Source organism: Anser anser (genome assembly GCF_964211835.1).
Source record: "Anser anser genome assembly, chromosome: 1".
NCBI lineage: Eukaryota > Metazoa > Chordata > Aves > Anseriformes > Anatidae > Anser > Anser anser.
The window spans coordinates 33,230,483-33,243,500 of NC_139720.1; the positions used below are offsets into that span (position 1 = coordinate 33,230,483).

At 46.5% G+C, this 13,018-nt stretch overlaps 1 protein-coding gene across 1 annotated transcript; it reads left to right on the forward strand.

Annotated features, from left to right (window-relative positions):
* Positions 1-3,629: 3,629 nt before the first annotated feature.
* Positions 3,630-8,122, forward strand: LOC310892430 (prolactin-like). The gene is made up of 5 exons (XM_083820202.1): positions 3,630-4,110; positions 4,199-4,374; positions 4,446-4,553; positions 5,912-6,091; positions 7,067-8,122. The coding sequence occupies exons 1-5, from the start codon at positions 3,651-3,653 to the stop codon at positions 7,259-7,261; spliced, it is 1,119 nt and encodes a 372-aa protein (XP_083676328.1). The 5' UTR covers positions 3,630-3,650; the 3' UTR covers positions 7,262-8,122.
* The last annotated feature ends 4,896 nt before the right edge of the window (positions 8,123-13,018 follow it).

Here is a 13,018-nt window from a genome sequence, read left to right on the forward strand (position 1 = left end):
AACCATTCACTTTTGCAGTAACATCGTTAGGCCTTGGGACACTAATGACCAAAGTAATGACATTGACTCCAGGCTTCTGTTTTCCCATCCCAAAGAACTGAAGCAGAATACACAGAAACCTCTGTGGACTTTCTCTGAAGAGTTTAAGGAAAGCAACTGGTCTCATCGAGATTGTAAACACTATGCAGATGTATGTATGCATGCTCAATCAGTTGCATATGGCTCCCAGGAAAGACTTCAGTCCAACAACAAAGAAGAGGGTAACTGGCAGGAGTCTGTATGAGGGCTAGCAGGGGAAATGGAGTAGCAGTACTTTAAAAAGACAGTGTTCCCTTGTAGACCCTATATAATGAGAAGATTCATCTATTTCTAACCCAAAGACTAGTTGTTTTTTTATCAGTAGTAATAGTTAATTGTTTCTTCTTCACTTATTATATATGCTACAGCCCGTTCCACAGACTGTTATCCAACAAGCCAGTGACTTTTTATGACCTGGACTGGGAAGCACAAGTGTTAATGACAAAGACCAAGAGGGTTAGGGCTGTGCTACCTATGAAATGGACACAATACTTTAGGTACATATTTGTATAGTCTTCAGCATATTTTTACAATCACTTAAGCAAATTGCATATCTTCTGGAAATGTTTCTGGAAACACAAAGCATCAGGTATATTTAGAAATCATTCCCATGATTCTAGATACACTTGCAGAAGTATACCTTTTTCTTTACAGAACTAGTAAAACCATAGATGTGTGATCCAGCTTTCAGAAAATGGATGACTGCTTCTGTAGGTAGTTAGTAGGTAGTGAGCTCTTTTTGAGTTTCACTTCTAAGATCCAGGTTACATCATTTCCATATTGTTTTGTTCAAGAGCTCAAATTATTAACTTTCAGAGTGCAAGAGTATGACTTGCCCCTTCTTATTCTGTAAAATGTGCCTGTTGCTATGTTATAGGAAAAGGGAAAAGCAATAGAGGACAGTATTCAGTTGAAACATTTTTATTTCATGTTTTACTCATTCCTGACTTAAAGTTGGGAGTGATTTTGAGTATCTAATGAGCTCCAGTTGGTCTTGCAGTATAAATCTACAGCAGGCTAGAAATGGGGAGAGGTCAGATGTTGCCCACTGATCCTCCTGTCCACAGCAGCATGGAGCTTACTGCTGACTTTCTGAAAATCATTTGAAAGTTTGTGAGAAAGGTTAAATAGTGATGGAGATTCCACAGTGTTCCTCAGCAATCTGTTCCACTCTTTAACTCTCCTAACCATTAAAAATTTCTTTATAATCTCTAATTTGAATCTCCCTTTCTGCAGTTTAATCTCATTATATGTTGTAGCCATAATGAATGTGGTGAATAATTGATTGTCTTCCTCTTTGCTGCTACTTTCTGTATATCTGAAAACTATATCTCACTTCATCTTTCCCTGCTAGAGAGCTAACAACCCCAGTTCCTTCAGTCTTGCCTTGTAGGATATGTTTGTTTTTTCAGCCTTTGATCATTCTTGTTTTTCTCTTCTGAGCTCCTTCCATCTGGCTCATATCTTTCTTGAAATGTGATGTCTGAGACTGAACACAGTATTCTAGCTGAGGCCCCACAAATGCAAGGTATGGCAGAAGAATTATTCTGCATGTCTCACAGACAGCATTTCAAAGCACATGCTCCAGATTGCAAAACAAATAAATAAATAAACACAAGGCAACAGTAAGATACTACAGACTTAGGTTCAGCTTGTTATTTCTTATGAGCTATGATCCTCTTCTGTGCAACTGCTGCCTTGTTCTGTTTGGGCACTCACTTGTTCCTGTCTAAGCGGAGTAGCTGTGTTTTGTCTTTCCTGAACTGTACCCTACCTTCTACAGGCCATTTCTCTAATTTTTGATATCACGTTGAATTCCAAAATACAAGTAACTTCTTCCAGTTTGTTGTCATCCACAAACTTAAAATACCAGTGAAAAGCCAGGAATGAAAATTCTCTAAGTATTGATATATCACTGGTTAAGAAAATATTATTCATTTTAGAAACGGTAACCTTTAATGAAACTCTATAATTTAATATGGATTCTTTCCTCTAAGTTGTACTGCATTTTTTGTTGTGCAGGTCATTAATATTTTCCACAGCGCAAGTTCACAGCTCCTCCAGAACTCCAAAATTTTCTTAACATTTTAAGAAATCTTGCCTAGGATAAGATATGCATATGCCAGGATTTCTCCAAGGCATGAAAACCAAAAGAAAATGTCTATTGGCCAATAAAAACAAACCATCAATATATGTGCTTCCCACATGCACACTACCAATGTTCTTCAGACCCTGCTTTATGCACGATTACTCATTTTTTGATAGTTACCCAATCCTAACTTTGCAAGCCTTCATCTGGACCACAAGCCAGAAGCATTTTATCAGCTACCAAATAGCTCAGAGCTATTGCCAATGCATTTTGAATGATTTCCATTAAGAACTAGCCCAGCAGCTTTAACCACTAAAATTAACTGCATTGTTTTATTCATTAGAGATAAAGCAGAGGTAAGAGAATGAGAACAATCTCTACTGATTGTTAAGTACATTTTAATGAACTGCTTTAAAAACTAATTTTAGAAAATCACGAAAAAGAGGGATAAAATGTCTATTATGGATCCACAGTGCTAGCAGCCATTAGAAGTGACTTTGGGGAATTTTGGAAATATGAGTTTGAGTTGGGTTCAGAGGTATATTGGTGTGAATGGGTGGCTAAACTGTATGGCTGGTAGAGGCTGAGGAGAATGTGGACCAGCCCAGTAGTGAGATTTCTGATATTTGTTTATATTCAGCAAAGAAGACAGAAGATTGTTTTCAACTAATGCTAACTCAGTGCACATCACAGCAAGACTTGCCCTGGAAGGACATATGATTTGTGGGTGCTTCTCAGAGAGAAATAACTTTCCTTTGAGATGTCTGTATGAATAAATGCAATGTAGACTGTGTAAGAAAAATGTTTGAATATTATTTCTCATGTGCCATCTTTTCAACCTTTCATTGGTCAAATGGAAGTATCTTTTTACTCTGCTTAAAAATTTGTTTTGTTAATAAAGAGCCAAACCCTTAAGCAGATGGAAACACGGGAAACAGAACCTAAGCAGGCAAATGGGTTCCCTACTCACAGTGCCTGCTGACATTTTCGTTCTCAGCACTAAAATTACATGTCAAATGTAAAAAAGAATAATTACATGTCAAATGTATTCTCATTTCTAAGCAGACCATTCCCTTTGACGTGAACAAACTTCAGCAAGGAGGGCAGAGCAGACTCTCTAACAGCCAGCAGTCACGGCCATCCCCTGGCCTCCCTCACCTGCAGGCAGAGGAAATCCCTGAGTCCAGCTCTGCCAGACCCAAAGCTGATCCCTTTGGATTCCCGAGGGGTGGGGTGCCGAAACCTGGAAAACACCGCAGTGAGCCCCTGTGCTCAGGATCCCCTCCTGGTCAGCTGGAAGCAGCCCTTAGTTTGAGGTGTCAGCAGCCTGGTGATGAGCACCCTGCCTCTCCTCGTACGTCTCACGGGGTTGCTCAGGATCTCACTGCCAGAAGTTAAAAGACACCAAACAAGTCTGTAGGGCTTGCACATCTTTGGGGAGCCTGACCCGAGTGCTTTGCTTACCCCTCATCCTCTCAGCCCTATGAGGCACTATGAGGCTGTCCTCAAGTATGCTCGCAGCAGCAGGCATGCTTGCACCACCATGAACCCTCCGTTACCCCTGACAGGAGCCAGTTCCCCCCTGTCTCAGCCCTCACCTCACCCCCTCGGTGCCCTGACGGTGCGGATCCCACCCCGCCAGCGGGACCCCGTCCCCCCACGTCCCCGGTCAGCCGTGAGGAGCCCGGGACCCCCCATTTCCGACGGCACCCGTGTGCTGCAGGGCCGGGGGCAGCCCGGGGGGGCGGGCAGCTGTCGGTGCCAGCCCTCGGTGGGCAGCCGGGGCCGCTCGGTGCGAGGGGAGGAGCCCCCCAGCAGCCCCCCGCCCCCGCCGCGCACACCCCACCCGCCCTATATAGGGGACGGGGGGCAGCGCCGCGCCCAGGCGGCGGGCACGGGGATCAGCAGCGGCATGGCCCTCGCCAGGGCGGCGGGGCAGGCAGGTGAGGACGGGGATAGGGCAGGGATAGGAGCAGGGATAGGGGCAGGGACGGGACGGGACGGGACCCCGACGCCCCCCGCTCTCCGCAGGTCCCGGCGCGGCGCTGGCGCTGCTGTGGCTGCTGGTCCGGGCGGCGGCCCCGCCGGCCGTGTGCGCCCCGGGGGACAGCGGCTGCCTCCGGCTCACCGTGGCAGACCTCTTCGACCGGGTGATCCGGCACTCGGGCAGGATCCACAGCCTCTCCACGGCGCTCTGCGCCGAGCTGGTGGGTGCCGGGACGGGTTTTGGGGGGGTGGGAAGGGTATGGGGCTCTCTTCAGGGTTTCCTCCCCCGCAGGAAAACCGCTTTCCTCCCCGTGACAACGAGCTGGGGAAGCCCGCACGGAGGTGCCCCACGGCCGGGATGCTGACCCCCAACGGCAAAGAGTACGCCCAAAAAATCCCGGTAAGGACGGGCTGCGGCGGCGGGGCGGGAGGGGGCGGCCCCGAGGGGGGCCCCCCGGTCCCCTGTGCCTGGCCCCAGCCCCGATGCCCCGTGCCCGTGTCCCCCCGGTCCCCTGTGCCCGTGTCCTCGCCGGTCCCCCGTACCCCCCGCCCACCCCGTCGGAGCCCCCGTCACGCTGCGGCCGGGTGCTCGCCCCCACCCCGGGCCGGTGGGGAACCAGCAGCGAAGTTTGCAACCCCTGGTGCTTCCCCGACGCCTTGTCTTGAAGGGTCTGGCCCGTGCTGACCCCAAACAGGTGCCTGTCACCGCGCTCCCTGCCTGGTCGGGCTGTGAGCCGTGCGGTGTGTGTCCACATGGCTGCCTGCGGGAGCGCATCTTTGTGGGTCATACGAGGGGAACTTAAGACAAGCGACTGACAGGCAGACACCCCTTTGACATATATATGATTTATTTGTGGCTCTGTGAAATAGAAACTTAGGAAACTGTTAAGAGTGATATGTATTAGATTAATCAAAGTGTAAAAAGCGATCGGGAGAAAGATGCCACAGTGGTTATCTCTGAATCGGTAGGTATGGGGAAAGCAGCAAGCTGTTTTAGGCGTCATTCTTAGTTCAGAGAAAGTCAGGAAGACTTTCCTTAGACAGAAAAAGTCTGGAAAGCCGAGGGTACAGCGGCAGGAGACACTTTTGCCTCTAGGAGGAGGCAGAGGGAGACAAATGTCAGCGTCTGGCTCTGGTTGTGCTGAGGTGAGGAGCTTCTCTAAGGCGTTCAGCAGCTCACCTTGAATAATGGGTAATGGGCAATGAGGCGCTGCCTGGTTTAGGAAGCCTGAAGCATTCAACCTCACTTCTGAGCTGAGGCTGCAAGGGTCAGACGGCCATCTAGCTCCTGTTAGAGAGGCAACCATCCAGAGCACCAGACCCTTTTCTTGGAAGCATGTCTGCAGTGAACCTTTAAGTGACACGGCTGTGACCTGTGAGGTGTGAGGCAATAGCTGCACTCCCATACCAGCCACCTGAAATGTCTGGATGAGGCCTTTTGGGCTCTCGAGACATCCAGGAGTTCCTGAAACGTTCTCAGTCCCAGGTAACCTGGGCAGGAGTGCCACCATTTTGCTAATGCTGTGCTCCAGAGCACAGGGATCTAAAAAAGCTGAAAAGAAGACAAACAGAATTTTTGTGTTTCATGTATCTATGCAAATAACCAGAGACAGAGTAGCCCCTTATGTTCAGAATATTTCAAAACCACAGAGTTGCACATATAACTCTTAACCCCACAGAGATTTCACTGTGAGCCTGTCTGTGTTCGGGTGAGCTGCTGCAAACTAAGAGAAATTCTTTACTGTTTCAAATTGTAAGAGAGAAGAACTAACTTATGTGATACTGAAACTTTTGCACGCCTGGAAAGAACCGCTTTCCCACTTTAACCAGCACATTGAGCACCATCAAGAATTACCTGATGACAGCCTTAGCAAAGCTAAGCAAATCAGCAAGATGGTTCATGAGCTGGAGACTGGGATTGAGAAAGTTACAGAAAAGGTAAGGTTTCCAATGGAAATTTTGTTCATACCAGGCATGTTGCACAAGTGACTTAAGGGACTTCTATTCAAATTGCATGAGCCTTCTTCATTGCCTCATGTTCCTTGAGTGATCACAAAATGCCATACTAATGAAACAGGTGGACTTTGTTATATAGATTCTGCAATATTTCAGCCAAAGGATGTGACTTGGTTCATGTGGTGACAGGTATGTAGATGACATTGTATACGTTCAAATGTGTAGATCAGCATTTTATTGATATGCAATATGTGAAAGTCAGAGACAAGGACAAAGAATAGAACTACTGACAACTTCAAATATGAGCCAGTAGTGCCTTTACTTTTCTAGGAGAGTAAAGGAGGTGTGGGCGGACCGCCACAAATAGTTAGATTATTGTGTTCAGGTTATTCTGAATCACATTCTAACTAGTTCAACTGTCACTGCAGTCTGCTGCAGAGAGCTCCTTTCCAAGGGAACAATTGCTAAGGCTGGTTCTGCAAGACAACAAGACAAGTTCTTAAAGACAACAATGACATGGGTTAGCTTAGATGCCAGTCACAAAACCATTTTAAACCTCCATTCCGAATTCTGGTGACTAGGATGTGAATTATTGCATGTAATTTTTCATTAGTTCAATCAGTCTAAAGACTGATTTGCTCCATTCCTTTAAGAGGAAACAATCATTACCAAGCATTGGTTTCTACTTCAATTCGGAATCTTTAACTCTTATAGTCCTTGCATTACTGGTATATCAGATCATTTCAGACTAGTCTTTTGGTGTGGGCACTGTTAGGAATAAACAGGCAGGGTTATTGCTCTGTTAGGATCTTTATACCTATCTTCGATATATACAAGAAAAGACAAGAGTAGAACAGCCCAACGTACTTGATACTTGGCTTGACTTCTGCACTAGTATTTTAAAGGTTTGTTTATATGCAGCTACTTCTTGTACTTCCTTTCCTGTTTCCAAAACAGATGCAGTTGATGGGCATCATCAGCAATTCCTTACATGGAATGGCATCATCTGAAGCTTCTGGCTTCTCCAGTACTAATGAAGCAAACATGATGAGCGACTCTGACTTTATTCACTGTTTCAAGAGAGACTCCAACAAAGTACAATGCTACTTAAAAATTCTGAAGTGTAGGATTATGCCAGAAAACAGTTGTTGAGTTTTGATCTCTTGGCAAGGAGTTTTCAGCATGTTGTTTACAAAGATGGGAAAAATATAATTTATTTACAGTAATTTTACTGGGAAAGTGGTTTGGAAATTCTTTGGCAGCTACTTGAGTCTGTTAACCTATGCAGCTGGAATATTAAATAAAGCATCCTGTGTGATGTCGGTAAACACACCAGCTAAAACGGAGTACTCCGGCAGTAGGTGAAGCCATGTCTTTGACACAGTTTAGACATATGCATGGTCACAAGTGAAAGTCAGCTTGTTAGGCCTTGGTACAAAGACATCTAGATACTCCCACATCTAGATACTCCACAGCGAGTAAAAATCTGAAAGCCATTAGAAATTTTGCAGCCATCACAATTTCCTACCAGTGGGGAGGTTGCTTACTGCTGTTCCTAGAACAAAACCTCTCTGCATTTGGATCCTAAATGAGGCATTTGAATAAGCGTTTATAATCAATGTGGATTTATCTTTAACATTCCTCACTACTTCATCCCTGAATGCTCTTTTCTGGCCTCCTCTGATCTTGATGGTTGTTGACAGTTGCTGGAGCTCAGGCTGCCAAGAATGGAGATTAAAATGCTGATGATTGTTTCATACTGATGCTGGATTTGGTCCTGAGAAACTCAGAGAACAGGAAAACATTTCAAAGGAACATTTATGCAGAGCAGAGATACAACCTTTTCAGGTGCATTTCACTCACTGTTGATACTCAGATACCAATGTACTTTCTCAGCTAGATGCTGTGTGTGCTTACAATTTGTTCCTGGTCCCTGTTGTTCCAGGGACACTAGAAGCGCAGTGGGTTACAAGGTTCCTGCCCCACAGAAGTTACTAGCTGCAATTCCTTAGGCAGGAAGATGGCACAAACACATAGCAAAAGAGCAGCACTTGAAGAAGTTCTGGAAACAAAACACATCTCCAAATAGCCAGAATAAAGGAAGGGCTCTGTAAGGAAGCAACACCGCCAAAGGAGTGGAAGGGACAGGCCAGAGGGATGACGGCCCCACCCCTCCAGCAGCCTCAGGCCGAGGCCTCCCTTCCCTGCCCTCCAAGCCACTGCCCAGGCTGAAGGCCCTGGTACTCCAGTGTCTTGTCCTGCTCCCCAGGCACCATTTGTCCTCCTGACAGACCTTCATGAGGCCCACAAGACCTGCAGCAGGCCCTGGGGGAGCCTGGGGGAGGACATGGAAAGGGAGCACAAAGGGCAGGGTGAGGCTGGGGTCGGCGGTGTGGTGCCCGGCACCTGGCCTTGCTTCCCCCAGAGAGAATGGCCACACCTTGGAGCCTAGATGGAGTGTTATCTCTGGATATGGGGTGCTTCTGTCTCTCCTGGAGGGGGGTGCAGTGGTGTCATTCCCAAGCCCCAGGGCTGCGCACACTACACCCTTTAAAAAGAAGCGTCTTCTTGGTTTCTAGTGTGAGTTGTGAGGTGATTTGGTGAGGACCAGGAAAATTAACTGCACATGCTACTGGGTACTTCCATAGCTGGGAGATGTGCCAGTGGTTGCAGTTTACTGCCAGGTGGAAAACATTTTACAAATGAAGCAGAGCCTAAAAATGACAATAGCACATCAGAAAAAAAAAATAGAATCAATCTTCTCTGGTAAGTTTGCAGACGACACCAAGTTAGGTGCGTGTGTTGATCTGCTTGAGGGTAGGAAGGCTCTGCAGGAGGATTTGGATAGGCTGGACCGATGTGCTGAGGTCAACTGCATGAAGTTCAACAAGGCCAAGTGCCGGGTCCTGCACCTGGGGCGCAACAACCCCAAGCAGCGCTACAGGCTGGGAGATGAGTGGTTAGAAAGCTGCCTGGCAGAGAAGGACCTGGGAGTATTGGTTGATAGTCGGCTGAATATGAGCCAGCAGTGTGCTCAGGTGGCCAAGAAGGCCAACAGCATCCTGGCTTGTATAAGAAACAGCGTGGCCAGCAGGTCTAGGGAAGTGATTGTGCCCCTGTACTCGGCTCTGGTGAGGCCGCACCTCGAGTACTGTGTTCAGTTTTGGGCCCCTCGCTACAAGAAGGACATGGAGGTTCTCGAGAGAGTCCAGAGAAGGGCAACGAAGCTGGTGAGGGGTCTGGAGAACAAGTCTTACGAGGAGCGGCTGAGGGAGCTGGGATTGTTCAGCCTGGAAAAGAGAAGGCTTAGGGGCGACCTTATCGCACTCTACAGGTACCTTAAAGGAGGCTGTAGCGAGGTAGGGGTTGGTCTATTCTCCCACGTGTCTAGTGACAGGACAAGGGGGAATGGGTGACAGAACAAGGGGGAATGGGCTAAAGTTGTGCCAGGGGAGGTTTAGGTTGGATATTAGGAAGAACTTCTTTACTGAAAGGGTTGTTAGGCATTGGAATGGGCTGCCCAGGGAAGTGGTTCAGTCACCATCCCTGGAGGTCTTTAAAAGACATTTAGATGTGGAGCTTAGTGATATGGCTTAGTGGAGGACTTGTTAGTGTTAGTTCAGAGGTTGGATTGGGTGATCTTGGAGGTCTCTTCCAACCTAGACGATTCTGTGATTCTGTGGATGATACACATTAACTTTCAGCTACCTCATACCTCCCTCAAATGTTGACATGCAAACAAAAAAAAGGACATGGAGAATCTGAAGAATTCCTCAAAGGTTGGGTGTTTATCTAAAGCTAGATGTTTGTATACTTGGGTGAACGCTGGAGGCTCACTATCGAATGAGGCAACAGCCTTGTGCTGTCCCCATCCACTATGCCCAGCTTTATTGCTTACAATTGCAGCCAGTATCGCCAGGAAACCAAGCTGCTATGGGAGCTGCAGATAACTGAGGTGCAACACTGGGAGCATCTCAGCACCAGGTTGACCTACCTCAGCTTGTCTTACCCAGCGGCAGTCTCCAAGCACATACCGTGGAAGCATGGTCATCGAAGACTTCCGTAGTCAACGGCAACTTGGTCCACTTAGGCTGTGAACCTGTCTCTGCAGGGGCCTTTTGGTCTCTCATGGCTCACAATGAACTCTGAAGTTAAATGGGCCCTAATTTCTCTCCGGGCCTTTCTTTGGGTTGTGGCTTTACAGCTAACTTGCTTTCAATTGGTTTGTCTTCCTTTCTAGTCTGCGAAGATCATAATGGTCTTGTTGGTAGAGGGTGCTGAAGCAAGGGAAGGCACTTAATTTATGTCAGGCTTTTGACTGTGGGACATATATTCATCGGGGGAGCTGTGTGGCTACAGTGATGGCAACTGGTATTTAAAACCCAGTACTAGTAAATCACAGCAGATAAAACAAATGTGATGTATTAGGGCAGCTGAGGAGTGACACTTGACCACTGTATTGTTGTTCTGACACTGAAGGTAGTAATGCAGTTTTGTGCCTTAAAGCAGTCCTGTTCTGCTAAGCAGACCGTCACAATTCCCGTTTGGCAGGGAATCAATAAAAACAAGACAACTTTTCAAAAACTGTTTTATACAGTAAATGTGTACAACCCCAGTGTAAGTGCTGGCACAGGTGTGGCCAGCAAATCCAGCTTTTAGCAGAGTTATCTGAAGCCCACGGAGGGCTTGCCTCTCAATTTCAAAATCCAGCAGCAGTTCAAATGCAATCAAATGGGATTGCGGCTGTGCCTGAGGTAGACTGGCATCATCCGCCACTCATTTGTGATTTCTCTTATAAAAATAGACCAAGAGCCATAAGTGGAAATTGGCACCTCCTTGTGAGGTACCAGAGAAGTTCCTTGGAGTGCCTGACCCCAAGAACAGATTTTCAAGAGCTGCCTTCAGACCCATCTGGAGAATCTCCAATAGGTGGGTGAGAAAAGCCTCTCCTGTTCCTCAGGATGCTCCATGGTGCAGCAGGAGCCCTACATCAGCAGCACGGCCTAAGGTCGCCTGAGTCTGCTGCTCTGCTAACCAAGGGAGCAATGAGTCTCAGCCCTTTCCCCCTTTCCCTGTTGCATTCTATAATACATGAGCATTGAGAAGTTGCCAGAACAAATATCGAGGTGCCCAGCCTAACTATCTGCATTGTTTAGAGCCTCTGAAGAGCTGTTTTTTATTGCAGTTGACAATTTGAGGTACCTAAACTCTACCAAGCCCTAGGATCCCAACAAGCGTCCTTCACAATATTCACAACACAGGAAATACCTGATATCCCAAAACCATACCACAAAGCCACCCACCAGGTCTTGTCTTTGAAGTCAAAGTGGTATGTTCCTGGGTTTAGCTGTGAGATGCCATCAGTATCTGTTACATCACTCTGTAATAACAAGCCAGATGCGTTCTGTGCCATGCACCCCTGCAATGTGCCTGTCATGAAGTACTTCAAACACCCACTGGGGATTTTATGTGGAATCGGTGTTCTCTTTGTTCTTTTAGAAATAGTGTTTATCTGAAGAAAACATATGCGTATTACTCAGTCCTTCACGCAAGAAGACTGGCACTGTAAGTCTCTCAAATTTCCTGTGTTCACAAGGAGTCCTATTTCTCATTTATCAAGGTTTTGTGGGATGGACTGAAGGCAAATTCTTTAAACAGCTTAAAAAGAGAGGAGTCAAGGTGGTATATGTTATGGGCTAAATCCACTTCAAATAACTGAATCAGACTCTTTTACGCATAATTCAAAATTCACAGGCGTATTTCTTAGGTTTTGAGAACAGTTTGATAAGCATTTACAAGTAAGGAATAGTTTATCTGGCATATAGAAACTTTATTCTAGCTGCGGAATAAGAATTCTAGGAGGAGGTGTTAGAGATCTGGAGGGCCGTAAAGTGGTGTAAGTTTTAGTAGCTATGGTGAAACCAGAACTTGCTCAATTGAAAACACGTATGACATTCCAACTGTGAAACCAATTCTGCATGAGCCGCACTTGATCTTTGCCTCAGTGAGATGTTCTTCACATGCGATCTGCTTAGCACATCACCTTGGAGCTGTGACAGCACTTCCCAGCCAGTGCTTGCAACATCATCAGCTGAAAGAATTTCACAGGGAGTGCTCTGGATCCTGTCTCCCCTGTCCATAAGGCAGAGTCAGTCCTAACACTGACACTCGATTGATTCGTGGGAAGAGAATATGAGCAGCTGTGAAGACTCCGTTCCCCTGAAAGGTGAGATGGGAAAACAAATTGCCCCCGCCACACACCAATTTCCCCCACTATGGGAAGCACAGCTACCTCCACTTGATCATTTGAGGTCAGTTTGGAAATATCTGCATGCCTGTCATTCTAGGCAGACACTAGTCAATGCCATTCATAAGACTCTCACCCACTAACACTTGTCGTGAACTACTCAAACAGGGCAGGACACCATGATTTCCACAGGAAAATTGGAAGGCAAATTCATCCCCATGAGAAGGCAATCAGTCCGTCCATCCCTAAAGGTTTCAGGCAGAGTATGAGTGAGTTTCTAGGATTTCTATTGCAAGACAGGAATAAACTTCTGGCATTACTGAAAAGCCTATAACACATGGCATACTAAATGGGTCCAAGTGCCCTCTGAGGGGAAGTATCTAGGCAGCTTATGTTAATGAGGGTTTGGAAGTAGAGGGTGAGATGACTTCTAAGTTTTTTGGAATTTTGTTTTTTCTTTAAAATAGTGCAAGACCAGGACTGCACAGCTGAGCACTTGGAGGGCACGCCACGCCCAAAGTGGGATACAAAACTCATCTGATCATGCATGTGGTTTAATGATACAAGCTTTGTCACGGCAATCTTAAGGTTTTTAGCTGTAAATGTAGCTAAAGGTCACCTCTCAGATACTCCATCGTAACAACGGGACTCCTAGATCACCC